At 47.6% G+C, this 26,182-nt stretch overlaps 6 protein-coding genes and 1 non-coding gene across 7 annotated transcripts; 6 read left to right on the top strand and 1 right to left on the bottom strand.

The window, feature by feature from the left end:
* The first annotated feature begins 961 nt into the window (after positions 1 to 961).
* Positions 962 to 11,179, top strand: E1B28_004862 (uncharacterized protein). The gene is made up of 33 exons (XM_043149383.1): positions 962 to 1,380; positions 1,435 to 1,581; positions 1,640 to 2,453; positions 2,511 to 2,965; positions 3,015 to 3,221; positions 3,280 to 3,357; positions 3,408 to 3,763; positions 3,824 to 3,944; positions 3,996 to 4,424; positions 4,478 to 4,770; positions 4,821 to 4,884; positions 4,935 to 5,198; positions 5,254 to 5,457; positions 5,513 to 5,551; positions 5,601 to 5,840; positions 5,898 to 5,915; positions 5,966 to 6,110; positions 6,167 to 6,428; positions 6,482 to 6,520; positions 6,568 to 6,624; positions 6,677 to 6,884; positions 6,939 to 7,289; positions 7,340 to 7,432; positions 7,485 to 7,698; positions 7,756 to 7,857; positions 7,908 to 8,023; positions 8,071 to 8,253; positions 8,302 to 8,515; positions 8,564 to 8,862; positions 8,916 to 9,119; positions 9,170 to 9,632; positions 9,685 to 10,639; positions 10,693 to 11,179. The coding sequence occupies exons 1-33, from the start codon at positions 1,192 to 1,194 to the stop codon at positions 11,039 to 11,041; spliced, it is 8,172 nt and encodes a 2,723-aa protein (XP_043013989.1). The 5' UTR covers positions 962 to 1,191; the 3' UTR covers positions 11,042 to 11,179.
* A 65-nt stretch (positions 11,180 to 11,244) lies between these two features.
* Positions 11,245 to 14,646, top strand: E1B28_004861 (uncharacterized protein). The gene is made up of 9 exons (XM_043149382.1): positions 11,245 to 11,584; positions 11,639 to 11,694; positions 11,748 to 11,873; positions 11,925 to 12,171; positions 12,220 to 12,344; positions 12,393 to 12,582; positions 12,636 to 12,703; positions 12,756 to 12,812; positions 12,865 to 14,646. The coding sequence occupies exons 1-9, from the start codon at positions 11,392 to 11,394 to the stop codon at positions 14,569 to 14,571; spliced, it is 2,769 nt and encodes a 922-aa protein (XP_043013988.1). The 5' UTR covers positions 11,245 to 11,391; the 3' UTR covers positions 14,572 to 14,646.
* A 19-nt stretch (positions 14,647 to 14,665) lies between these two features.
* Positions 14,666 to 16,701, top strand: TRR1 (thioredoxin-disulfide reductase; the record flags this gene model as incomplete). The annotated part of the gene is made up of 8 exons (XM_043149381.1): positions 14,666 to 14,968; positions 15,023 to 15,158; positions 15,218 to 15,521; positions 15,577 to 15,632; positions 15,686 to 15,786; positions 15,842 to 15,971; positions 16,026 to 16,279; positions 16,332 to 16,701. The coding sequence occupies 7 exons, from the start codon at positions 14,666 to 14,668 to the stop codon at positions 16,256 to 16,258; spliced, it is 1,263 nt and encodes a 420-aa protein (XP_043013987.1). The 3' UTR covers positions 16,259 to 16,279; positions 16,332 to 16,701.
* A 241-nt stretch (positions 16,702 to 16,942) lies between these two features.
* Positions 16,943 to 19,384, top strand: E1B28_004859 (uncharacterized protein). The gene is made up of 9 exons (XM_043149380.1): positions 16,943 to 17,583; positions 17,640 to 17,964; positions 18,017 to 18,162; positions 18,223 to 18,332; positions 18,389 to 18,526; positions 18,599 to 18,788; positions 18,844 to 18,925; positions 18,978 to 19,105; positions 19,175 to 19,384. Exons 1-9 carry the CDS (start codon positions 17,400 to 17,402, stop codon positions 19,369 to 19,371), a joined length of 1,500 nt encoding a protein of 499 aa, XP_043013986.1. The 5' UTR covers positions 16,943 to 17,399; the 3' UTR covers positions 19,372 to 19,384.
* Positions 19,385 to 19,661: 277 nt separating this feature from the next.
* On the bottom strand, positions 19,662 to 22,728 carry E1B28_004858 (uncharacterized protein; the record flags this gene model as incomplete). Its single annotated transcript, XM_043149379.1, has 7 exons — positions 22,593 to 22,728; positions 22,210 to 22,537; positions 22,082 to 22,158; positions 21,924 to 22,035; positions 21,515 to 21,873; positions 21,164 to 21,463; positions 19,662 to 21,110 (listed from the first exon to the last, which is right to left on the bottom strand). Exons 2-7 carry the CDS (start codon positions 22,526 to 22,528, stop codon positions 19,662 to 19,664), a joined length of 2,616 nt encoding a protein of 871 aa, XP_043013985.1. The 5' UTR covers positions 22,529 to 22,537; positions 22,593 to 22,728.
* A 60-nt stretch (positions 22,729 to 22,788) lies between these two features.
* E1B28_004857 (uncharacterized protein) lies at positions 22,789 to 25,617 on the top strand. The gene is made up of 6 exons (XM_043149378.1): positions 22,789 to 23,735; positions 23,789 to 23,962; positions 24,020 to 24,204; positions 24,258 to 24,340; positions 24,389 to 24,538; positions 24,588 to 25,617. Exons 1-6 carry the CDS (start codon positions 22,806 to 22,808, stop codon positions 25,553 to 25,555), a joined length of 2,490 nt encoding a protein of 829 aa, XP_043013984.1. The 5' UTR covers positions 22,789 to 22,805; the 3' UTR covers positions 25,556 to 25,617.
* A 58-nt stretch (positions 25,618 to 25,675) lies between these two features.
* On the top strand, positions 25,676 to 25,774 carry E1B28_004856. Its single transcript has one exon. It is a non-coding gene; the product is annotated as a tRNA-Leu (tRNA).
* Positions 25,775 to 26,182: the final 408 nt, after the last annotated feature.

Raw genomic sequence — 26,182 nt, 5'->3', positions numbered from 1 at the left:
AGAGACCTGATTATCAGCGATTATCAGCGATTATCTCCAAAAAATGATCTATGCGACAGGACCAGGGTAAATCCTATATATAATGGGACAAAGAGACCTGATTATCAGCGATTATCAGCGATTATCTCCAAAAAATGATCTATGCGACAGGACCAGGGTAAATTAAAGCGGAGATCGAAATTTCCTGCGTGCACGACAATGTCCCCTCCCTTTGAGCTACAGTAACGTAGTATTTTTCATGTTCCTGTTTATTTATTCCTACTGTTATCTGACATGCATCTATACTTCAACTGTTATGAGATGTAACTTTTATATTCCCACACACTTTTTTGGTAATAATTTGTCATCTCTCACTGTCTCCTCTCCCCTTCTCTAACTGTACTGTTTTTCCACAGGTTACAGGTTTTTCTGTGCATGGGACAGGGAGGGAATGGGGTAGGCCACCCTGTACAAAGTTCTGTACACAGTACAAGTCCTCCACCTGCTATTTATGTCACCCACTATACAACATGTACTGATTTGGCACAGAATACTTTCCCCATGGGTTTGTACCTGTAAAATGGGATAGAGCATGGCCATACCTGCAGATAGGGAAGTTGGAACAGCACGGGTTGGTGGGTTTTCCTGTGCATGGGATGGGGCTGGAATGGATTAGTCACCCTGTACAAGTCCCATACCCACCATACTTTTTTCCATGGGTAACGGGTAGGACAGGTGTAATTACGCCTCTGACACAGGATGTTCACAGAACAGGTCATGTGATATGAATACAGTGGGCCAAGGGACACAAACTTTCCCCCCATGGGTGATTCATGCTGTTCACTACCTGCAGAACTCCTACAGAGCACAAGTAAGCAGGTGTATAAACATGCAAAAAAACTCGGCACAAAGGGCCGGGTCATAAGCTTGTGCTAGTAAATCCAGCCCAGCTGGCAGGACAGGGTCGATTACGTAATATTCGAACAGTTTGCCGCCGTCGTGATTGCCACTGGTCGTGGGGAAGATAGCCTGCTCATTCTAAGGCTTAAACTGTACAGGTCTCAGAGTTTCCAAACCATCCATTTCCTTCTTTCCTTTTTCTTATCGATTTTCCTTGTCGTACACTTATCATCTCCCAGACTGGAGTTGGACCGACTAGTGGCCTCCGTCCATTTGACTTGTGTTTTTGTGCTTCGCAAGGGAACCTGAAAGATGCCTACGCGTAGATCGTCAGCTGCAACAGCAGCCATACATGGCGGTGGTCCTTCAAGCTCACGAGTTCACAAGAGCAGTGAATCGGCTCTATTTGGGCAGGGCTCTGTCTTAAGTAGTGGTCTGAATACGTCCGCGACTCCATTGCAGAAGATTGTCCAGGTTTTGGTCGGAAGACTGAAAAACAAAGTGCGTTACAAGGTCTCTTTTCAAATGCCCAAAATTTAATGTCTGCGTTGAAAGCTTCCTTCTCATTCTGGAATTCCTCTGGATCGTCTGGAGGCGGACACCGCTACAGAACAGACTATTGATGCATTGGTCAATCTTTCACATGAAACACTGGACACCATCGCTTTGGCGTTGGCTGAACTGCTGGAGAAATTGTCAAAGGTATTTATCCAGGACATCGCTGCAAATATATTCAGCTGATCAGCTACCGCACGTTTAGCAAGTCGATACCAGTGGCCATCATACGATTGAAGTCCTTCAGTCTCAGCTATTTCTGCTCAAAGTTCTCTCCGTGGCAATGGGATCCCGATGGCAGCCATATGACGCTCGGTCCAGCTCTCGTACTAGCAATCGTCCGCCGTATGGTTCAGAGGCCGACATCTCCTCGCCTTCCAAACGAACACGCGTAGTTCCCGACCAATCTTCCACACCCGTATCTTGGATTGAGCCACCTCCACTTGATGAGAGTTGTGCCAAATACGTACTGAGCGTAATGGTTTTATTCTTACGTCAAACAGCTCTGCCTGAACCTCCCCTTGTCCTTCCCACCTCTCAATATGCGGACGTCTCATTCAGAGACTACGAGCATGGAAAAGCAGCACTGGTCGCAACAACACTGGAACTCCAAGAATCCGTATCTAACGACTATGCCGAAGTCAATACCGAAAAAATAACCTCCTCTCACAGTCCAGTCCCTACTCCCATCCAGCCTGAACTTCGCAATAAGACATCTGCTAGTTCGGTGAAGACATCCCTTACCGGAAACTTCTTCCTACATGGTCAAGCTAGTGTTTACGAGAAGACGATCATGTCGGCAGTCAATTCAGAGTACAATCTCAATAATCTCATCGCGAAGTTCGCTGGAAAAATCATTTTTCACATCTCGGCATCTAACTGGAAGATCGTATTTCAACGTCTAAGTTTGAAGATCAGATATCTAGCACAGCACACAGAAGACGGGATGGACACTGTTGACTTGCACATCTTGAGCCACAGCCTGCTGGATCGGCAGAGGTTAATGCAAGTTTTGAATGGTTCGTTCTTGTCATCATGTTGTTTTTGATCCCGTTTAATATGATTTTGGTTCTCAGAGCTGTCCTCGCTCATGGTTAACATGTCCGGTGAAGCTTACAAAGCGATAGCTGTCCCACTTCGTTGGGCAATGTGGTCGTGGATAGACAACTTCCCTGCAGAGTTCAGCGAATCAATGCGTTCTCGCGGCAAAATGGACGGTGCACCTGTCGTGTTCGATCTCCTCTACAAAAAGTCCTCTGGCTTTGAGACGATATTTTGGCCAACTCTCAGCATCCTTCATTGTGTAACAGAAAGGACCGTGTGGGATACCAACCCTCACTATAACGTTGGGAGGAACAACAAACTCAAGTTTTTGGAGGAAGTGGAGAGAGGCAGAGACAGCACCCCAAAGTTGGCCGAGGTAGCTTTACAATGTGGAAATGATGTATGCCGAGCAGCCATGTGTGTACAGCCGGGCCTCGACGATGTGCCGTTGTGTATGCTAGCATTTGATGTCGCGCACGAAAAAAAGGTAAAGCTAGTTCATCCTCCCGCCGGTACAAGACTGAAACGACTTACAGAGCTACTTGTGGAATCCCTCTCGGAAGCATGCATGGGACAGTATGGAAGAGATAGATATCGCTCTTCTCGCGGAGTGCTTGGTCTCCATATTTCGCTTTGTGTCGGAACAGGATGCTCTAGAGGTCTTTTCTGCCTGTTTCGAACCTGAACGCGCCGATGCTGTTAAGACTGCTACAATACGTGCCTGCCTGACCCTTGTTCAAGAGGTGAGGCTTTTGATTGGCAAGTTTGGCGTTTGGCTCATATTCATCTCATACATCAAAGGCTTCTCGTTTTCCGTGGCAGCGCTCGTTAGCGACGCTTGAAAATTTAACAGCCCCTCGGTTGCGAGATATTTTCAAGGTATGAATACCTTTTACTGTTTCAGTTCTCCAATCTTAACGTCACATCAGGCTGCCAGTACGAAGCGTCCTGAAACAGATGCCTTCGGTAACATGAAACGAAGTGCTCCCCTTCCTCGTGCCAAGAAGATACAACGACAAAATCTCAGTGACCGTGAGGTTCTGCTATTGGCCATTCTATCGTTGTGGAGGGCGCGACCTACGTTCTTTTTGACTAATATGCAAGAAAAAGACAACACGTCGTGGAACATATTTTTCTCTACCACTAAGCTATGGGAAGCCAATGTTGACAACTCGGTCAAAATATCTAACGCCGCGACTGTTCTCCTCAAGGCGGAGGTGGGCATTATGTTGTCACCGCAAGATCCTCTTTACGAAGAATGCAATACATGGTTGAGAGAATCTCTGTGAGTATTTAGTGTTCGACGGTCTTGCGATTCGCTCAGCTGTTTTTTTATTTGTCAAAGGCCTCAGACTCTCGTCAGCGTAGTGACAAACCTGTTGCACAGTCGCTCAGAGATCGAGGCGCAACGACTGTGGGCAAGTCTTAGTCTCCAGCTTTTAGAAATGTTCGTTCGAAAGGCAGACGTAAGTGATGTTATTCACTTTTCCCTCCACTGATATTGACACTACGCCCAGACGCCTCACCTAAAGGAGTTCCAGAGTAATCCGTCCAGAGTACCTGCCTTACTTCTAGCAGAATTGGCCTTTTTGGTGTCGCTTGCCTCGTCCGACAGTCAGGTTTCCCATCTCGCTACGCAAGGTCTACGCATATTAGCTTTCGCTGAAAGACAGCCTGGTGCCCCCGATAACCCGCTCACCACACAGGACGAACTATCCAAGCGATTTGCTGTGTATGAAAGGCTTGGAGATCCCAAAGTCACTTTTGTCGGGCGTCTGGGCCATCAGAAGAGAATCAGGAAACTGCTTAGATTGATGCCTGCTTCGAGCGCAATCCATACGGCCATGTGGATGGAGTGTCATAACAGGTGGAAAGCCTTGACTGAGCAAGTCAATGATGAAACCTTGAGCGACAATCCTTCGATGAGGAGGTCTGCTGCTGCTCAGGTATGTGGATATCGTGCCGATAATGTACCGTCGGTTGATGGCTTCTTTCATAGGAAAATCTCAACCAGTGGCAAAATTTAACCCTCTTTCTCGCTGCCACTGGAGGGGCATGTATAGACGACAAGGGTTCTAGTCCCATTTTACTTCATAACGTCATCCCGATGAGATATCTTCCCGACCAGTTGCGCGCCTTGGAGAATCCGAATCATCACGTCTATAATTTTGTGAACACTGTCACCGCGTTCTTACTGGCAGACGATCCACAAATTCGCGATACAGCCCGAGAGGCCCTTGGTTCTGAACTCAGTCCTCGTCTGTACACCAAAGTGCTAATATATTTTGATGTGTATGTCGTCATTTCTAGCGTTAGCGATCATCTTTAACTTTTTTTCATAGCGTCGTTCGAGTCGTGCAAGAGAAGGAGCAAGAACGCCATCTGATGCTCAGGTTTGTTGACCAGGTATGGCTCTGATATTTGGCGAAGAAATGCCACGCTCACCGTACAATTAGTTCATTGCCGTTCTCAAGTTAATTGTTGAGAATACTCAAGCGAGGATGGAAGAGGTGATAAACATAGACATCAGTGGAACATTGACTGGTCTTACCAACGTCATCACGCGATATGATTCTCAAGACACCTTCCGAGAGAAGATCAAGTTCTGTTCCCTATGCGATAGCGTATACGAGCGCTCCGACACCTTGACATTGCGTAAGGACAGTAATGCCCGTCAGAACATTCTAGATGCTGTTATTCAATGGATCAACAAGCCCGATGTAAGTAACATCTCAGCGTTATGTCTCCTGGTTCTCAATTATCGGTCGTCATCAGTCGTCGTCAGAGACTCAGATACAGCAGTTTGAGTTGAATTCAGCATGCTTGCGAACATGCGTCAAATTGTTGGACCGTCTGCAACTGAAGCAGTTGGATCCTTCCACCACCGGTGATGATAGCCTCCATTTTGTTTCAAGACTTTTCATCAAGTACCAGACTATATTGTTGAATGGCCTTGAAATTTGTCAAATGGATTCTCTTGTGAGTGCTTGTGTTCATCCTGTTTTAGCCGTTCCCAGTAACAGCCGCTCCACAGACGTCGGACAGCACTTCAGATCTCGGTTCAATTCAATCAGTGAGTAGTACTTCCTCCACATGACTTGATGGTTGACATTGGAGCACAGAAGACGAGAGCATCGAATCGAGAGACGGAAGTTCGCGAATTGGTCATTACAGGGCTTTCACACCTAGTCAGTGCTAATACCGAGAGTGGCTTCAAGCAATGTCTGCCTTTGGCTTATAATGAAGACAACCGCAAACGTACAATTTTCGCCCATGTTTTTGCCCGGGTCATTGGACAAGGAACCAAGTTTGATCCAGAGGATCGTTCCCCCTCAATCACACGTCAATCACGGTTAGCTGAGGTAGGTTATCTTATTATGTTCTTGCACATAATTGATATTGACTATTCTTATATTCAGCTGGTGAAAGAATCTGATGTGAGGTCTCACTTAATGCTCAAGGCTCAAAAGTTAATCTTGTGGCTCAGCTCTCAATCGCCATCGCCATTTGTGAGACATGTCCCCCCGGAGAGGTCGATGGCATGATATCTGTTCTCTTGAACCTTTTTGATACTAGAGCATCCCTTATGAAGCTTCTCAAGACAGCGATTGACCGTGAAGTCTCACACACAGGTGAGGATTTCCCTTATCGCGTTCCGACCGAGCCGCGTGTAACGTCCGCTTTGAAGAGAACGAAGCGGCTTTGTTTCGTGGCAACAGTACTTGCACTCGTTTCTTGTCGGCCTTTGCACGCATTCACGGCTACAATTATCTGAGAAGCCTCGTTGAACCTCTAGTGAAGAGTATGGAATCCCTTCCTCCTGGGCAAGGATACGAATTAGATCCATCGAAAGCGGGTGAACAAGACGTGCTTCAAAATAGGAAAAACATCGAGTACGTGGCGCAATCTTTCCTGGAAATAATTGGGTCATCAACGTCCAAAATACCCTCGTGAGTGAGTCCGTTGATCTTACCGATACATAACTTAACTCCCTGTTGCTTAGCATGTTCCGTGAGATCTGTGTGCATATAGGAAAAACTGTGTATGTGATTGGCCAAAATCTGACGTGCCGAACTCATCCCCCGAAAGATATCAGAGGTGGCCAGAGGCCAAATTCGCGGCTCTCGGGGCGTTTGTATTCCTTCGGTAAGTCATGGCTCAATCTATCATAAATAGACCCATCTTAATTATTATTCAGATTCATTTCTCCTGCTGTTGTGGCCCCAGAGATAATCGATCTCGATCCTCCAAGTGATAGTCTTCGTCGAGGCTTGATGTTGATTGCCAAAATCATTCAAAACCTTGCGAACAACATATTCTTTGGGAAGGAAGCACATATGATTGGCCTAAATGACTTTTTGAGGGAACATATCACACATGTTACCCGTTACCTTAGTGAACTCAATGTGCGTCTCCTTGAATTCAAAAATTTTGCTCGACTGACTTGTAATTGGGTTCAGCGTTATACTCCTCCCGAAATCGAGGAAGATGAGTGGTTGGGAACGACGACTGATGATACCGATATCATCGTGTTGCATCGATTCTTCGATAAACATGCGGACAAAATAGGGAAGGAATTGCTCAGCATCTCTAAACCTTCCGCAGAGGGTGATAATTCAGCTGCGAATGGCAAGAATGCATGGGACAACCTATGCACGCTTTTAGTTGACCTAGGGCCACCTTTAGAGGTTCCAAAAATGTCTACTTTGAGTAGCAGCGAACACCCCGAGTATCTGATTTTGATGGAGCGCTATGCCAATAAAATGACGAGTTCCGTTCAGGACGTATTTCTTGAGACAGTCCCGCCCGTCGTAAGCCTCTCCACATCGCCCAACGTTATATTTCTCACCATGCTTGTTAGGATGCGAATGACACTGCCTACTTCGTCTTGCGGTTCAACAAGGTCGATGTGGAAGCATTGGATTTGGAGCTGTTGATGTATCACATTTTCAGAGTAGGTCAAACGACACTGCGTTCCCGAATCGCGTTGATGCTTGGCCTCGTAGACTCTGCAATCGTCAAAATACAAAGATATCTATTTCGAGATCATCCTCGATTGCACCGACCTCACCGCGCTTTCAGAATTACCCTTGCGATGGCTGAAGTACTTTGCCGAACTTGTTCCATTGGACATCCGTATGCGGTTTGCCAAAGCTCACATCTTGAATGCCAACAATACGACACAGAAGTATTTGCGAAGGCTCTACAATGTGTTTGCTGGTAAAGTATAAATTTCTTACCATACCCAAGACCATAGTAAGCTGAGCGACGCACAAGGGACAGGATTCTGTAGCGACATAAAAGCTTCGTGCTCGCTCTTGGAACTAATGGGCCAAGTGCCGACAGGTGTTATTGAATCCCCAGCGTTGCAAGGACCCTGTGCGTATCGTATTCTACGTGTCAAACCTTGCACTAAATAATTGTATCAGTGTCCCTGGAGCAAGAGGTCAGCGACATGTTCAGGGATGTTACTTGGAAGAACAATGATCTGGCAAGGGTCGCAGTTGAACTCACCGTCGGTGAGACGCATGTCAAAATTACCTCAGTAAAGGCGTTTGTGTGAAGTGGGTTCCCAGACTGACCGTTTTGCAGGCTCGGGCTATGCCTATTGCCCCGGGACTAGTTTGCCGCTCTACAGAGATCGTGCTACTAGCAGAGATCAGCGACGTTTATAATGTTCAAACAGGCCAGGAAATCAACGAATTCATCATACGGCGGAGTAGGCAAGGGGACACATTGTATTTCAGTTCCCCGGCTCGTGATATGATCATCAAGGTATACCTCGAAATCATTCTGGCTCCATCCCTTCTAATGTCTTCATAGACTATCCGAAACGCTAAAGGCCGCTTAAAGGATAGTCAGGCTCCAATGAGTGAACGATTTATGCGGTTTTCTAACGTCCCGGCGACATTGCTTCATGTTGGCATGCTCAGTATTGATGCACACGATGAGGACTTGCGAAGTGCTGCCTATGATCTCCTGGGCGCTGTTTGTACCTACCTCAATTTTGATAAGAGTCCAATCGTTGCAGCAAAAGGTGACGTTGTTCGTTTTGTGACCGATAAACTTCTGACTCGTGCAATAGCTGGCTTTATTCCTGGGGACATAAATGCTTTTGTCATCGGCCTAAGCGCTCGGTTGGCGGCGTTTGCTCCTCAACTGACTCTAGACTTCATCTCGGAGGTAGCGGCTGCGATGACCGCCATGGAGAGGAAGGCAGTTATGCAAATTTTGCAGCGCATCAACTGCCTGCGCTACATGAACCCTTGGATCAAGAACTTGGAAGCTTTTGCCACCCCCACAAGTCCTCTATTTGAACGTTCGGGGGCAAGACTACGTGATTGTATTAGAGTATTGATCGATCTCACCACTACCATGCCAGAGGTAAGTGTCTTGCCCGTACGTGTACAACCCCGAGCTCAATAGATCGCTGGCAGCTGTCCGCGAATGCAGTCCAAGTGCATATTTGGGGGGAGATATCCAAGTTAGAGAGCGTCGTCGTGGACATCGTATTCGATGAACTGGTACGGACGGCTACGGACGGCGGCATTGGAACTCGTCGTTGTGAAGTAATTGCTCATGCGATCTCCGCACTTTCGTCAATCAGTGTACGTGGTCGGCTGTACTCAAGATTAAGAAAGGTAGAATTTCGTTGAAGTCGTTTCTTCCCAAAATACTCAGAGTTTGTCAGGCGATTATTAAAGCCTCGCCTAGGTTATCCAGAAATCCTTCCGTCAATCCTGCATGGACTGAAGTTGCCACTCTGCTCCGGATCGCCCTCGTCGCCGGATTTGAAGCTAACCAGCCTGTGCATAACCAACTGTACGTTCCTGAGGTCATCCACATTGTGACGCTAGTTGCTGGTGTGGGCTCGACGATCGTCCGAAAATCGGTGTACGGGATCATCGTCAACCTTGTGCAATGTTTATACCTCGCTCGAACCGAACAAAGCACTGCTCCTGAACTAGCTCAACTCGTTTCAGATTGCTCCCAGACTGAAGTGCTCAAACTCTTTGGACTGTCACGCCTCACAGCTACGAGTGAATATGCGTCATACGATGTCTACCCTGACAATACCAAGGAGGGTATCGAAATCCAAGAGCGACTTACCGCATTTTTGCTACGAGTCATGTCGGTGTGTTCAGGTTCTAAAGGTACATCTATCCATCGTCTGCTGTTGTTAGACTTAATTAATGACTTCTTCAGGTCAACTGAATGCGTGGAGGGCACGTTGGATGAGTCTTGCAACGTCGTGCGCCTTCCAGTATTCATCCATGATCCAAATGAGGTCGTTCATCGTATTGGGGACCCTGGCGACCTCCGATGTCGACGACGACTTCATGTATCAAATGCTGATGGCATTCAGAACAGCCCTACGACAGCCTGACATTGCGGACATTATGGCGCTCGTGAGCATGTTACGTTGTATATCAAAGGTTATCCCTGGATTACCCTATGACTCCCGTCATATTCCTCAGCTTTTCTGGCTTGGTGTGGTGTTCATACAGTTCAGTCACATCGCTTTCTTCGAAGAGGGCGTATGCTTGATGTCGTTGACATTACGGGAGATGAAGAAACGGGGAATGTTCAGCCAAAGCACTGTTTCGTCCCGACTGCTGGAGGCACGCTCTCCAATGGAGGAACCAGCTTTGCAATTCGATAATATGCTGCAACTATCCTTCGATTCCAACTTCTCGTTCTCGCTTGCGGCTATTCTCTTCAAGGGTCTTCGACATAGCATCCTCAGGGAATGCACAGAGGAAACTCTACGCAGCCTCCTCAGCTTGACCGTTGAAATTGATGGCGAAAATGCTCCAGCGAACGGCGGGCAGGATGCTCTGAATGCAGATGTTTTGGGATATACCTTGGCGCTTCTGCCCGTTTCTACGACGGTAACTGATTTTAATCGGTTGCTGAAAACCTGCGGCACGGGTGATGAGCAGCTTCTGGAGACGGAACCGACGCCACTTGGCGATGGAAAGGGCGTTCCACATGTTTCCATAGAGTTCCTTGGGATTAATGACGCCAATACTGCACTCCTCGCGACTTCATTCATCGGCGTCATGCTCACCACTGCCCAAGGTGACGATGCGGAGACGGAAATGCTTTATGGTCTACTCGCGGAGATCGCTAACTTCTTCCCTGAAACGATTCGATTGGCGTAAGTTTTTTCGTAGCCTTTCCAGAGCATACATTTGACTCAATACCTCTCAGTTACGACAGTCTCAGAGATCGAATTGAAGATACTTTCGCCAACGCCTCCAATCCCTCGATTATAAACTACGCCTCGTCGATGGTACGTACGGCACTCTTGGATGACGGCCTACCCATCAATCGTGAAAACTCACGTGCTGCCGCGATGCGTGGCTCGTCGTCGACATTGAACACCCTCGACGAAGCATCCTCGATTCATGGCCCTGGTAGCAATCATCTCAAAGCTCTCGAAGAACAAGGAATGCAAGGTGTTGCCAAACCTTTGCAGTTTGTTTCCGTGCATAACACAGCGGCAACGACCAAGATGCTGAATTTAATTGCTGATCTCGTCGCCCTCATTGTGTCATGAATCATGAATCTCTCACATCACTATCATACTTTTTTCTTGCGTTTCTCGGTCGAATACTTACCATACTACACACATTAAAGATTTCATATGTATTCTACCATCGGTACTATATAGCAATGTTAAAAGTACAGTTTCCAGTCCATAAAGCAATGCTGAGATCTGAGACTTGGTAGGTGAGGGACGGTTCTTCCCACATTTGTCTACTTCACATAGTTCCGTAGCCACTTCCGCTCGCGAGCACCTTTGTCTTACTTTCTGCTTACTTCCATCACGAGTTGCATTGCACCTTTGTTGTCTTTTAACATCGAATTCTTTCTTATTACGGGGTGTGGGTTCCACCCCCCTTGACGATGGCAAGCAGCCTGGAGCATGCGTCAAGTACCATCGACGAACTGACTCAGGCGTTGGCCAATTTCTCGAGACTACCTTCTCCCGAGCCTCTTTCCAGCCTAAACTGCTGTTGTAAACGGGAAGATTGTGAGAATTTAGGGGCATGGCATGCATTGAAAGGGAGGCTAGAGAGCAGACTGACACTCAGTGCTGGTGCGTGCATGCCATCCGTCGCAGCCCTAGCAACCAAACTAACATATACTGTAGAAATCGGGCAGGCCTTGTTGCATCGCAGTGGAATCTTTTCGAGAAGACATCATCAGGTGATATTGATAACTTATTATGAGAGTCCCCGGAATTTACGCTTTTAGAACAGGCTTTTCTCAATGGCAACAGTGAGAAGAACATTGAGGAAGATTACGCCTCTGGAGAAGAAAGCGAATCCACAGATAGTGAATTTCAGCTTTTACAGCTTACGAATGAGAAACGAGAATTGGAAAGAGTACGTGGTCTCCTCGCACCATTCCCATCTCGCTGAGTTTGTACGACACAGCGCCTTACCCAAGCTCTAGTCAATACTGAAGTGACCGAAGTATCAAACAAGACTATATTGCAAGAACTACAAGAAGCGAAGCTCACGATATCGCGCCTTTCGTCGCATCGTGCTCGTTCAGTAGGATGGGAAACTCGACTTTCTGCGGCTACGAGAGAAAGGGATGATATGCAACAAGAACGGGATTTTGAGTCGCACAGAGCGAGATTGGCAGAATCACGTTTTGCTGCTCTGAAGGAGAGGACATGTGCGTTGGCTGTCATCCTTCTTCAGCCCAAAACTGAAACTGTTACAGCCAAGTTACAGGCCGAAGTACGCAGGCTGCAGGATGAGCTACAAGAGAAACGTATGCATAGGATGGAATCATCCGAATCGATAATACAAGAGGCTCGTTCCCAAATACAGATGCTTCACCAATCGGTAAGCCAAACCGCCTTTCTGCGGTGGCTGACGTTAACGTCTCGGTAGCTTGGAAACTCATTTACCCCCGACACGGATGACTTAACTCAAATGCTGGAGTCGCTAGTGGACGATAACGAAGCTCTGAAACGGGACAACGTAGAACTACAGACTCTTCTTGCACAATCCCGTGACGATACTTCTGCCTTGCAACAGGAAGTGGAAGAGCAGCGCGCACTCAACGCTCCTCGATCACGAGGTAATTTTTTCCCCTTTACGTCGACACTGTCACAGTTAATCATCGAGTACTAGCTATTGCTCCGCTGTCTCCTCATCTTAGGCATGCTCACTCCGGGAGTGTGTCATCATCGTTGCAACTGGTAGGCCCGTGATTCGATATTACACGAATAACTCTTGACTGTCTTATTCAAGGCCCCCATACTATCTAGGCGGGAACCTAGCTTAGAGCGCAAGACGCAACGATCTTTTGTAAGTCTACCTGAGTTTGAGAACGTTTAAATGGATCGCTAATCCGATGCAGGAGCCGTTGACACCAGAAACTGTAACAACTCCCATTTCGCCAGCCGAATCTACTTTCCCCTCTCGTTCTCGACAACTATCCCCTTATCTGGTTGAGAGTCAAGACGCAGACATTGAATTCACATCAGCTGAGAGGCCACGTACTCATAAGCCTTTATACCTCCTCGCCCGTTCGCGGGGCGTACAAACTGATCCGTCACCCGTTCTCCTTGCTCCCTCGCCGGCCCCAACCTCTTCCTATCATGATCTTCGATCAGAATCGTCGTCTTCCTACTCCGAATCGTACTCCTCCACCATGTCTACCTTGGTCGATCGTATCGGTTCACTTCTGCAGCGGATGACCGAAGCAGATGCATTAACTCTAACCAATCGCTTAAAACGACAACATCTGCGCGGTGCTGATGTCGGCCACGTGTCACGTAGTACTATCAGCAATATTGTCAACGAAGTGAGTGGCTTACGGGCTCAGTTTCGTTATCTTCTTGAAGATGAGAAACTGGTGACAATATGCACAAGGAAGGATCTGAGAGCTATTTTCAAGCTCTTCAGAGATATCTTTGTCGAGATGGGCCAAATACGTGTGACGCTCAACGATATCGTTCTCGACCCTTCTATCGCTCCGAAAGTCAGCGAACTGGCATTAGACCCTAAGAAAGAGACTGATAAAGCCTCTTCAGAAACAACAACCGGGATTGCGGGGGGCTGGATAGCTCCTATCTCAAAACTCTTCGGTACTCCTGCTGCTAGGGTTGACTCACAGAGTGCTACGCCTGTTTCTGGGTGCCTTATGCGTACTCCTAGCACAAAGGGAAATGCCCGTCCTCGTTTCGTACCTAAACTTGGACCTGCGACCTCCGCTTCGACTACCACTGTCAATGTAGAGTTTTCTGGTGCCGTGGGTCGTGCTGTTACCAGTACTTCATTAGGCGAATCTTCGCATGAAGATAATGGTACTGTGAAAAAGGCGACGCCTGCACTATCCATTACCCCCGCTTCGACAAACGTGATGGGAATCTTCGCAGGAGCTCCGAGACCCTCCGCACCCGATCGGGACCCTTGGGTTGTTCTACCTAAACAGCCTCGTCGAGTACAATCCGTAATCCGCCCAGCTGAGATGCTATCACCGGCCAATATACATCGTGTGGACGGGCTTTACGCGAACTCTGTGAGCAGCCAGGGTCGTCGCCTGTCGCGCAATGTCGATGCAATTATTGACACAGGTCAACATCTCGCACCACATTTGGCGGAGGATGAAGCATCGGATCGCGTTGCGCCACTCCTTCAACGAACTCTTCGCCGTCGAGGTCTTTCGGACTCGTCCATCCACACTTCATTCGTAGCTGATCAAGGGGATACGTCCATGAACAGCAATACCACCATGTTGTCGAATGTATCGACTTCAGGAGGCTCTGTCTTTCAGGCACTGAGCAAGAGAGTTCAGAATTTCAGAATGGGTGTCTCTGCAATGCCAAGTTCGTCTTTCAAGGAACCTTCCCCGATGACGGGCCGGCGTGGGGCTGTTGCGGAAAGAGAATTAGGTGGGAGAACCGTACCAGGCCTGAGTTTTATCACATCCTGGGCGTCCTCTGGACATGTTCTAGATCCAACACTAGAACCTCAGCGGTCCCTTCTGGTAGGGAGTCCACCGAGGGATGATTTGCTGGAGGGCACGTTCGGATCAAGGCGGGGAGAGGACGTTTATTACTAGATTCTGTTCACTTTCAATCGATTTCTGTAATTTAAACTTAGGAACATAATTCGGAGCGTTCGCAAATCGCGTGTTATCAAATGATAGATCAATTATGAAGAAGAACAACGTGACTGTGGCTGTGCTAGCGATCACGCACTGCACGAGCTGCTGGCCATGGATTACCGATACTGTTTCCGCGAACTTTATAAGAAACGAGCTCAACTTGCCCTCCGTTCTCTCTCCTACTATTCATCTCACCAAGACGTGGTCCCGTTGGCTCCTCAAACCTCGCAGATTATTGTCTGTTGTACCATTAGCTGCATCAAGTTCGACTTTGTCCACTCAAGGATCAAGACCAATGGCGCCAGTAACCAACGGCAAGATCGAAAAGAGCTCTAAGATGCATTCTAAAGTCGTGAGTAACGATATAATTCACTGCATTCTCGCTGAAAGAGACATATCCCAATAGGTCATCATCGGATCGGGTCCTGCGGGGCATACCGCTGCGATCTACCTCGCACGAGCGAATTTGAACCCAGTTCTCTTCGAAGGATTCATGGCTAACGGTTTTGCTGCTGGTGGACAATTGACCACAACTACAGATGGTGCGGATCTTCTGTTTTTGCGACTATATCCAAGGTCAACCAACAATTTTCTTTTGCAGTCGAGAACTTCCCTGGTTTCCCGGCCGGAATATTGGGACCAGAGCTCATGGACAAATTTCGAGAGCAGTCCATTCGTTTTGGCACGCGCATAATTACCGAAACGATATCGAAGATAGATCTTTCCTCTCGCCCGTTCAAATACTGGAGAGAGATGCAGGAAGGTGGCGAGCCGGAAACCGCTGATACCGTAATCATCGCAACTGGCGCCAGCGCGAAGCGCCTCGGACTTAAGGGTGAAGAGACATACTGGCAAAGTGGAATAAGTGCTTGTGCGGTTTGTGATGGGGCTGTTCCGATCTTCCGGTGAGTTATATCCGTTCGACTACTGGCGCTGAAACTAAATGAATGTTTTTCCCAGGAATAAACCATTGGCAGTCATTGGTGGAGGTGACTCGGCTGCAGAGGAAGCAACTTGTCAGTTCACTCGCTTTTTGGCTCCGATCAGCCCAATTCTCACTGAATGACAGACCTTACCAAGTATGGTTCTCACGTCTACGTCCTGGTTCGTCGAGGTGAATTACGGGCATCGAAGATCATGGCCAAACGACTACTTAACAATCCGAAGATTGTAAGAAACACAGTCCTCCAGGAAATTTCATTACCTAACTGTCGGCGTCGTCTAGACCGTTCTTTGGAACACTGTAGCTACAGAATGCCAGGGAGACGGCGATCTTCTCAAGAGCCTGCGTCTCAAAAATATTCTCAACGGAGAGGAGAAGGATCTTGCAGTGAACGGTCTCTTTTATGCTATCGGTTAGTATCCACCTAATTATTTCCTCTGCATGGTTTACATTTCGGAAATTTCAGGCCACGAACCAGCTACTGCCATATTCCATGGTCAGCTTCAAACAGATCCGGATGGTTATATCATCACTGTTCCGGGCACCACGCAAACTTCTGTTAAGGGTGTCTTTGCTGCTGGTGATGTTCAGGATAAGCGATATAGACAAGCTATTACTAGCGCTGGTAGCGGGTGTATGGCTGCTTTAGAGGCGGAGAAACTGATAGCTGAAGAAGAAGAGTTGGGACGTGAGGATTGAACATTCTTGATGCCTGAATTGGTGCAACTTACTGTTCTGTATCTCGTTGAAGATACTGACTAGTTGATAACAGATGTTTTATCATATTTATTCGCCATTAATATTAGACTGGTGGACGACTGAGCACTACTAACACCGGGTGATCCAGGTCCTGAACGCACACCGAAACGCCTTCGAACACTCATCGGAGTGAACAGCTTCTAAAACAACAAGTACTTCGGGAGTTCTGAAAGACCCCCGGCCATCAAGCAAGTTTGGCACTATCGTTTCAGCCGACATGACCGTCAGGGGAGACCTGGGAGGGTTTCGACTCTAGCGGTTTTTTTTCACTCGAAATCGAAATCGAAAACCAAGGGTAATATTTTTTGATAGTTAGGTTTTCCTTTTCAGTCCTTCGTGCGTCAGGGAAGCCTTCCGGAGACAAGTCGCGGGAGAACCGTACGTCCCTACACTGATGATCAGAAAAGAAAATATCTCCGAAAGCCGCTGGACCCACACACTTTTACAGTATTCACGCACCTCGAGGGCCCACGGGAGGCATGGGTCACGCCGACGTACTGATTATCGATTATGATTAACTCGGAGCTTCTAACATATTTGGAAGGCATCACCGCTCCACGTGCAACGCCGCCAACTCAAAGTGAAGTCGTTTCAAACTTCAGTTGTACTACAACGGGTGGCAATCATTAATCATCCCCTGTTGTACCCAGCATCATTTGCTAACTCTGTACGAGTTCTGCTCGAACGAGGGGGGCGAGTGCACATCATACGTCCCAGCGTGTTCCAACTTCGGGATCGAAAGGGATCGACTATACAATCATGACGGATCGAAAGATACGAAACGACCTACAATAATCATGACAAGATCGTTCCGGCGTTCTTGGATCAAACCATCAATGTTCGAACGCTGTGTTCCCTACGGTACCCTTATGCAATGGACCCTCCAACGTTCCAACGTGCCAATCGAGAAAGCGGTTTCAATAAGCTCTAGTCGTTACCTCATGCCCGGGTCTTTATCGTCCATTCCAGCTGAAGCGCGTAGTTTCGACAACCTACATATAAAAGGGCCGGATGTCCTACACTCTCAAAATCAACCCACCAGCCTGTCCTCGAAGGTTCTGGGACATTCGCTTCGTGGATAATGGAACCAATCATCCTTATCCTGGCTCTGGTGTGCTCGACTTTAGCTGTAAGATATGCAACCAGTCGTCGCGGCAAGGTTCCCCTTCCTCCTGGTCCTCCTCAACAGTGGTTTTTTGGGAACGTTAAACAAATACCGCCCCGCCAACCTTGGTTTCAATTCACCGCTTGGAAGCAAAGTTACGGTGAGTGTATGAAAAGGACTGTGTCGAAGAAAAACACCGTCTTAACCGTGAAATAGGCGACATCGTTCATCTTAAACTTATCAGCAAGCACACCATAATACTAAACAGCAAAAAAACCGTGGTAGATCTCTTGGAAGGCCGATCGAATATTTATTCCAATAGGTCCAAATCGATGTTGCTGGACGAACTGGCAGATTTCACCGAGGACGTTTTCAGAACTCGAGTCGATGATCCACATTTCAAAACCCACCGGCGAATGATGCATAGCGGCCTTGGACCTCGTGCGGTTCGCGAATACCAACCTTTACAAGTTCAAGAGACAGATACCATGCTGAGGCAACTTGCGAAGACGCCCGATAAATTCATCGCCCACATAAGGAGGTAATGTTGTGTGCAGCCGTTCTGATTTATGGCTAACTTTCTTCGTCATAAGGAATGCCGGCGCACTTATAATGAAAGTAGCTTACGGCTATACAGTCTCGAACGAAGAGGACTACTATCTAAAACTTGTGCAAAGGCACTTTGAGATCATAGAGGAAACGATGGCTTTGCCATATATGGTGGAATTCTTCCCAATCCGTAAGTCTTCGTTGTTTCACCTGAATGCAAACAATGATACTCAGGTGTCATGCAATACAGTACAATACTTCCCTAACTGGTTTCCAATGACTGGTTTTAGGAAGGCTGTCAAAATCATCAACGATAACAAGATTGATGACATTCCTTTCAACTGGGCAAAAGAACAAGTAGTACGTTCCTCAAATGGATTTGGATTACGTGGCACGGAAGCTGACTCGGTGTCTAGAAATCGGGAAACTACCTGGATTCTTTCTTCGCTCGATTCTTTGTCAAGGAAGACGGCGCTGGCGCTAGTCTGTCTGCGGGCGAAGAAAAGACGCTGATGCGAGTTTGCGCTGCCCTTTATATTGGCGGCGCAGATACTGTGAGTCTCAAAAAACTTGCAGCAGACGTACCGCGTCTGACTGGAGATGAACTTCTCTTTTCTGGTCTTTAGACTGTTGCAGCTTTGACCTCGTTCTTTTACCTCATGGAAACTCATCCTGGGATTCAAAAACGAGCACAAGCAGAAGTTGATGCAGCCACTGGCGGCGACCGTCTACCTCGGCCAGACGATGAGGACAAAATACCGTACCTGGCTGCAATCATCAAAGAAATACTGCGTTGGTCGCCTGTAGCCCCCCTCGGTGCGCTTGACTCATCGCTGTCGTGATGCAGTGGCATTAACCTCTTCGTTCATAGGTTTGTTCCATACTGTTAACCGAGATGATCTCTACGAGGGCTATTTGATCCCCGAAGGGAGTCGAGTTATAGCTAATATCTGGTATGGATTCAAACTTCTCTCTAGAACCGAAACAAATTTAATCTTTGAACAGGGCGTTAACGCATGACCCCGACACCTATCCACATCCCGACGTCTTCGATCCAGAACGTCATCTCGGCGATAACCCACAACAAAACCCATTTGATTTCGTGTTTGGATTCGGTCGCCGTTCGTGTCCAGGTTAGAATTACTGTGGCGGGTAACCTGCTTGAAAAAAAAAAAAAAAACTGAAACATCTACCTCTTACAGGATCACATTTGGCTGAGCGCTCGCTCTTCCAGAACATTGCCAACATCTTGGCAGTCTTCAACATCGAAAAGAAGACTGATTCTCAAGGGAATCCAATAGAACCCAAAGTTGAATTCCATGGCAGTATCACTTCCCATTTGAAGGATTTCCCAGTCAAGCTGGTCGTTCGTTCACCACATTTGCTTCCAGAGGCCTAATTTATCCCATTTATAGATATTTATTACATCCATGATCTATTTATCCTTTTCTCACAATGCAAATTATTTATCGGTTAGCTCAGGTAAAAGAAGACAATACGGCACCGTTGCAGAGATCAATTTAAGCGCTGGCGTAGCAGTTCGATCTGATAGCCTAGTAATATTACAAGGCTCAAGGGCTTGAATGGTATTAATGATAGATATACATCTCGATGAAACAGATACGTGTTCTCGAGGGCCTCCATGTGTGAGTGTTGTATGCTTCCAGGGTAGATATATGAGGGATTAAATTACGCTTTTAAGTCTACCACAGCAGGAGGCTGAGCTGTATGAGTTTGGGCCTTGTGCTTCTTTTTCCGTTTACTTGCTGATGAAGATTGAGATGGAACGAACTTGTTAGGAGTATCAGACGTGGAAGTGGGAGATGTCGCATTCGCTGAGGAGGAGGAGAGTGAGCTCGGAGGTAAGTGAGCAGGGAGAGATGAAACACGAGTGGTGATATTGTTTATTGATGTTTCGTCATAGTCGATGGATTCAAAACCATCTAGCTCGCGAGCTTTTTGGTGAGAATATCCATTGGGTACAGGTATGGGTTTCGTGGTCGAGAGTGATGAAAACCCGGAGGAAGATTCTCGTGGCGACCCAGATGGCGTGGAAGAAGAACCGATAGCAGGGAGGCTTGCCGACAAAGTAGCCGAGCCCTTGAGGGAGGGTGCTGCACTTGAACCACGTTTCCCTCTGCCGGCGGCCACACTCCTGATTACCCTCGCTCCAAGAACCGGAGGTGATCCACTTATACTACTGCCACTCCAAGAACCAGCTCCAACGCTTGCTGGTATATGAGGAAAGGAGGCCTTTTCTTTCCCACTTTCCATGAAATTGTCCAATGAGTTGACACTGTCTTGGGTGTTTACACTTATCGACGACATCGTAGTCAACGTCTCTGGCCTCAGAGTTTCTTCCGAGTCCAAGGGAGTTCCTACACCCACGCCGACCCCTTGATATCCGCCATTAATCCCATTCCTCACTGGATAGGGACTCTCGTACTGCGCACTACCGTTCAAATTGGTATTGTTAACCAATGGTGTTGAGGGGGATGGCGATATAATAGCACGTTCATAGTAGAGCATGAACGCCCCCGATCCTTCCTGCAACACGCTCTCGATTCCACATTCCGCAACAGAATCATCCGACACTCTGAGCCATCCTCTGCCTGTCCCAGGAGCAGTAGCTGGATCAAAATCGTCCCAAACGTACTCTTCGAACCCTTCAGCGTTCTCTTCTGTCCCGCTCAAGTCTCCGCTCAGATCTGGTTCGACAAGGGGTTCCTTTTTCACTGCCGTTTCGACAACCAACCTGGGGGGCTTCCATCTTTCACCATCATTGCCGACTCTCGGTTTTCTTCTAAAACACACATAATGCCCAAAGGAGTGTGCACCATAGTGACAGACAACTGCACCAAGTCGATATATGGTACGTGACAATGTATCCCGTTGTGCATCGGGTATCGGGGTCGTCGTCCCTGATCTGGAAGGAATCATGGCGGAGGGAGAGAGAGACGATCGCTGAGGAGGTGGGGAGGGGGACATCGACGAGGTGGGGATCATGGAGAGACTTCCGGATGTTGTGAAAGGGGTTAGGTCAAGAACCTCCGGGAAAAGAACCCGCACGCTATTCTTGGCCGCATAGTGGGTGAAGTGCATCGAGCGATTGATATGCAGAACGAGAACAGCAGGAGGCTAGAAGGTTTGCGTTGAGTAAAAACCAGGGGGTTCTTGAAGAATAGACTCACCCGCGCTATCATGGCTTGCTTGGTGGACATAGGGCTAACAATCTTTTCTAACCGAACGTCCGGTAGATCCTCTTCTATTCGACCTTCCTCGATCACAGCCTTAACTTTAGCTTGCATCCTCTTGAACTCCTTCAGCCGCTTCTTCTTCGAATTGGATGGATTCTCCACCTTCGATAGAGTCTCGATCTCGCCCAACAGGCGTTTCTCAGTCGCGAATAACGAACATTTCCGACATATACAATCTCGGAGAACTTCCAGCCTGGTATAATCAGAAAAACAATCTTCTAATAAGCAGGTGGACTGATCCGAAAGTATGTTAGACTCGAGAAGAGAATCGGGGGAAACACATACAGCCATTTGAGGAACTGCCAATTGCCAGTTATCGAGCGGAAAGTGCATTACAGCCTCGGCATAGCCGCAAACGACACAACTTCGTCTGTTAGCCGTCAAACCGTCAAAGACGGTCTTTCCTAGCTCTTTGACTTCTGTCGCCTGTGAAAATCCACTGAGACCACGGTCTCTGATACCTTCCTTGTCGATAGCAAATATCTCAGATTTGATACGCTCCGAGAGAAGCTGAAAAAGTTCTTGGGCATCTTGATGCTCTCGAGAGACAAACAGAGAATTAGACCTGCCTGAGGTCTCGGAAAGAATCGAAATGAGGTCAAGAGGTTGAATTGAGGATGGTTTAGAATGTGAGGTATTCAAACCTATTATTGTTGTTAACGTTTGAAAAGTTTCGAGAAAGGGCAAACTCAACGATGGCACAAAGCTCTGAGAGCATCAATGACAGGCGTTGGGACGTCCAGAAGTTCCGCTTTGTGATGTATGGCATCTAGGTGTGGTTGGAGGTACGACAATGAAGACAGTGCCTATGAGATATTAAGAGGAGCCTATCCATTTAGCTGCACGACTTACTTGTACTGTGGAGTTCATGAAGCAATACGTCCCAGAGATATTGACTAGCCCGGGATAATACCCATCGTATGATCCCTCTGAAAAAGATGATTTATAAAGTGTAGGATGGTATGGATTGAGGAGCGTACCGGACTGGCGGCCAAGTTCCACTGCTGAACCAGTCCTGGCGACCTTTTTCCGGCTTCTTTTCTTATGGTGACTTGCCCTTCCACTTCCGGGGCTCCCGGATCTTCCCCAATTCCAGGGCATCAGATTCTCGAGCACCATTATGACGGGAGATGCAAAGTAGCGTATTCTTGGTCCTGTCTGGATAAGAAAGAATGCGATGAAAGGAAAAACGAAAAGAACAACAAAGGGAAATAGTTGCTGGAACAGGGTCGAGGTGATTATGTGAACGACGAATTCGTTCATGGAGGCGACATTGAGCAGTGGACATCCCGCCGACATTACTGCACGCTAGGATGATGTAAGCCATGTTGGAACGACCTTCCCGATACAGTAAGACCATCACCTCTGCAAGTCGGAGCTATCTGCTGGGGTATCTAAACCCGAGAGTCTTACTGGACATCCTGAAGGCTCGATATTTTGTACCCGGAACGATGCTGAAGATAAGCAGGGAGCAGAGGTCAAGGCGCTGATGTGGAAATGATGCCAACACGTGACGTGCACGCGTCTGGAAGACCGGAACTGTTGGGCGCGTTCGACCATTTGCTTTTGCTATGGTATGGCCACAGTTTTGCTCTCTCAACATTCATCAAATCCGCTAGAGCGTCGCTCTTCAGATGCTCGTCCCAATATGTTCCACGATCTTCTAAATAAACCCATAGAAGTGTCCTCTGATGATCCTTTGTCTGCATACGACATCGACCAGGAGAAATACGTCCAACATATATCCACTGTGAGACCGTCTGTTAAATACGGTATAGGCCCTATCGCTACCAAGAATTCGCTATGCTTAGATGATTCGGACGAACCTATGGCCCAAAGCGATGATCTGATCATCCTGGACAAAACCTCGAAGCCACCGAGAAGAAAGAAGGTGGCTACTGTTACATTCAGGCCAGATGATCCTTTACGTTTCTCTGGCGATGGAATTTCCGACATCGCGGACGGCGATGATGACGCGGAGCAGGAGGAAAGAGATGGAGCAAGGGAGCAAGAGCAGTCAGCCGAAGAAGAGGACGATGATGAGGAAGACATGTCCGACTCTGACGACGAAGAGAGCACTTTTTGGCAGAAATCACCCGAGGAGCAGCAGGAGATAAGTGCAGAAATCAAGGACCTCGAACAAGCCTTGGGCCCATCTCTCACCGACGACTACAAACTTCTTGACCGACTCGGAACCGGCACATTCTCGTCGGTTTATAAAGCCCTCGACCTCCACTATTCGAAATGGAACAACGACCCATGGCATGGTCACCATCCACCGTCATCCACCGCCTATTATCAATCTGCACCTCGTCCGCCAGAAAGCAAGGTGTTTGTTGCAATCAAACGGATATATGTTACAAGCAGCCCTGAAAGAATAAGGAACGAAATTTCTATTCTGGAGGAAAGTCGCTCTTGTAGACACGTCTCCCAACTTATAACTGCGTTTCGAGAACGAGACCAAGTCGTCGTAGTGATGCCGTATCACCGAAACGATGATTTCAGAGTATGGAACCTTACTTGAATTGTCATCAAGTGATTGACGTTTTGCTTGTACAGGACTACTTCGCCACTCTTCCTATGGCAGGCATAAAGAGTTACTTTCGATGTTTGTTTCGCGCATTACGCGACATACACTCCAGAGGGATAATACACCGCGATGTCAAGCCTGCCAATTTTCTCTTTGACCCTCGAACTGGGATCGGAACTCTATGTGATTTCGGCCTTGCTTGTGTAAGCGACTTGTTTGTCGTCGAGATATCACCCACCTCATCACTTTCCGCGTGTTAGCGCATTGAATTGAACCCGCATCATAACCCATGTCTTCACACGCCATCTACTACGGAACATCCACACGGGAAGATCAAAGACCGCAAGGACTACGATGCAGAACACTGCAAGAGGATGTCGAAGGAAGCAAAACATAAATCGACTCTTAATTCAGAAAAAGTGGGCTATTTAGAAAAGGACCCAAGGTGGGTGCTACGTGACGAGATCGATATGTTCCTGTAACGAATTACCCTTAAAGACCCGTCTCCAAGGCAAATCGGGCTGGTACGAGAGGATTTCGTGCACCAGAAGTTCTTCTCAAATGTGGAGATCAGACTGGTGGTTGGTACCTTAAATACTTTACGACGGTCTTTTCTCATGTTTTTTTAGCAATTGACGTATGGTCTGCGGGAGTCATACTGTTGTTTTTCCTCACACGCAAATTTCCCTTATTTCAATCTAATGACGACGTCGAGGCGCTGATGGAAATCGCTGCTGTTATAGGCAAGCGAAAAATGGAAAGAGCTGCGATGTTACACAGTAAGTGGTGCTTTTCAGTTCCTTCCTATCGCTACCACCCTGTTCTCAGACCGAACCTTTTCCACCAATGTGCCCTCGATTACTCCGGAAGGCATGCCATGGATAGAGTTCATTGAGAAACAGAACCCTGACCTCAGGACTCCGCCAGAACCAAACCCGCAGTATTACCCCTACTCTAGGCAGCTGGAGGTGTACCAGCAGCATCGACTGGAAGGCCTTGCGCTCGAAGTAGACGAGGATGGAGACACCGATCAGGGGTCAGCCCTTTCATCTCCTCCTAGTCTGTTTGGATTTCAAAGTCGTCCGCGCTCTTCCTCCACAGCGGGTACCTCTTCCACTACTTTCCCCACTTCTCCGCCCAAGACGTTTTCTTCACCTGAACCTGAAACCCTGTCTACCATACCCGAACGTCGCCATGATAGAAAGGCTCGAGCCCCTCACTCCAGTTCGGAGTATGCCCTTTGTACACCTTCGCAGGCATCCCATGACCGCGATCTGGAGAACGCGTTGAATTTGGTGGAGATGTTGATGCACCATGAGTCAACTTCAAGGTATACACCTAAGAAGGCGTTATATCATCCATTCTTGTATAATGGACACAAGTCGCATAGGAAGAACGGGCAACGAAGAAGTACAGGTGTCGGTGAAGGTAACCTGAATGCGAGTTTTACTAGCTCGAACGGGAGAGGTGAGATCGAGGATATGGAAGACATGGACCAGGACGGCCGTGAGCGTTCGGATGCAGAAGAGATGTTGCAAGAGGATGATTCGGAGCCCTCGGATGACGAATTCTTTCCTCATCCTTTTGGAAAAGGTGTATGTGGTAAATACCATTTCCGAGACGGCGTCACGGAGGAGCCCTTTGTCCATGTTTATGCCAACGAGGGTGAGCATACCAGTTCAGAGAGGACGATGGAAGTATTGAGACTGGTGAGTGGTGAAGGTGTAGCAATTGGGAGGCAACCATGCGAATTCCATCGAGTTGGTTATGAATTGGACATGGATGTAGTCATGTAGGATACACTGTACTAAATACCTGCACCGCCGCGCTTGTTTTTTTATCATGTTATACTTGTGCTCGTCGATTTTCATGTCACTTTAATGCGACTTATATATTCTTTGTTAGTCGAAAGTACTGGTAAGATGGCCGAGCGGTTAAGGCGTGTGACTCAAGCTTTCTAAAGCTTCCCTTCTCATGGGAGAAATCCCGCCTGGGTTCAAGTCCCAGTCTTACCATTGATTTTTCGTTATTATTATTAATTTATTTTTTGCATTCAATCCGGGCCACGAAAGGTTGCTATTGAAAATTGACCTCTCAAACATACTTAGATGCGCGCACTTGTTCTCTCGATGATCACATTATATAACAGGAAAAACATCCAAAAAATTTATTGTCCACCTACACCACACAAAACTGGCCCATGTCATACAGATATGTGCTACTTTATATATCCCATAAACTCAATGTCAGGAGGGTGAACTGCCTATGCATATGCCGGGCCTCGAGCCCTGATGCTGAGGATAGCATACACCTAAAACAACCCAACACCCACGTACATCAGCAAAATGACATAATGCTTTTCGCCTTTTTTAGGCTTTTTTTGGCTTTTTTGATGGCAGGCAAGTCACAAGACGCTTTTCCTT

The sequence above is a fragment of the Marasmius oreades genome, chromosome 2, assembly GCF_018924745.1.
Source record: "Marasmius oreades isolate 03SP1 chromosome 2, whole genome shotgun sequence".
NCBI classification, from domain to species: domain Eukaryota; kingdom Fungi; phylum Basidiomycota; class Agaricomycetes; order Agaricales; family Marasmiaceae; genus Marasmius; species Marasmius oreades.
This window is presented reverse-complemented; position numbering and strand designations above follow the sequence as displayed.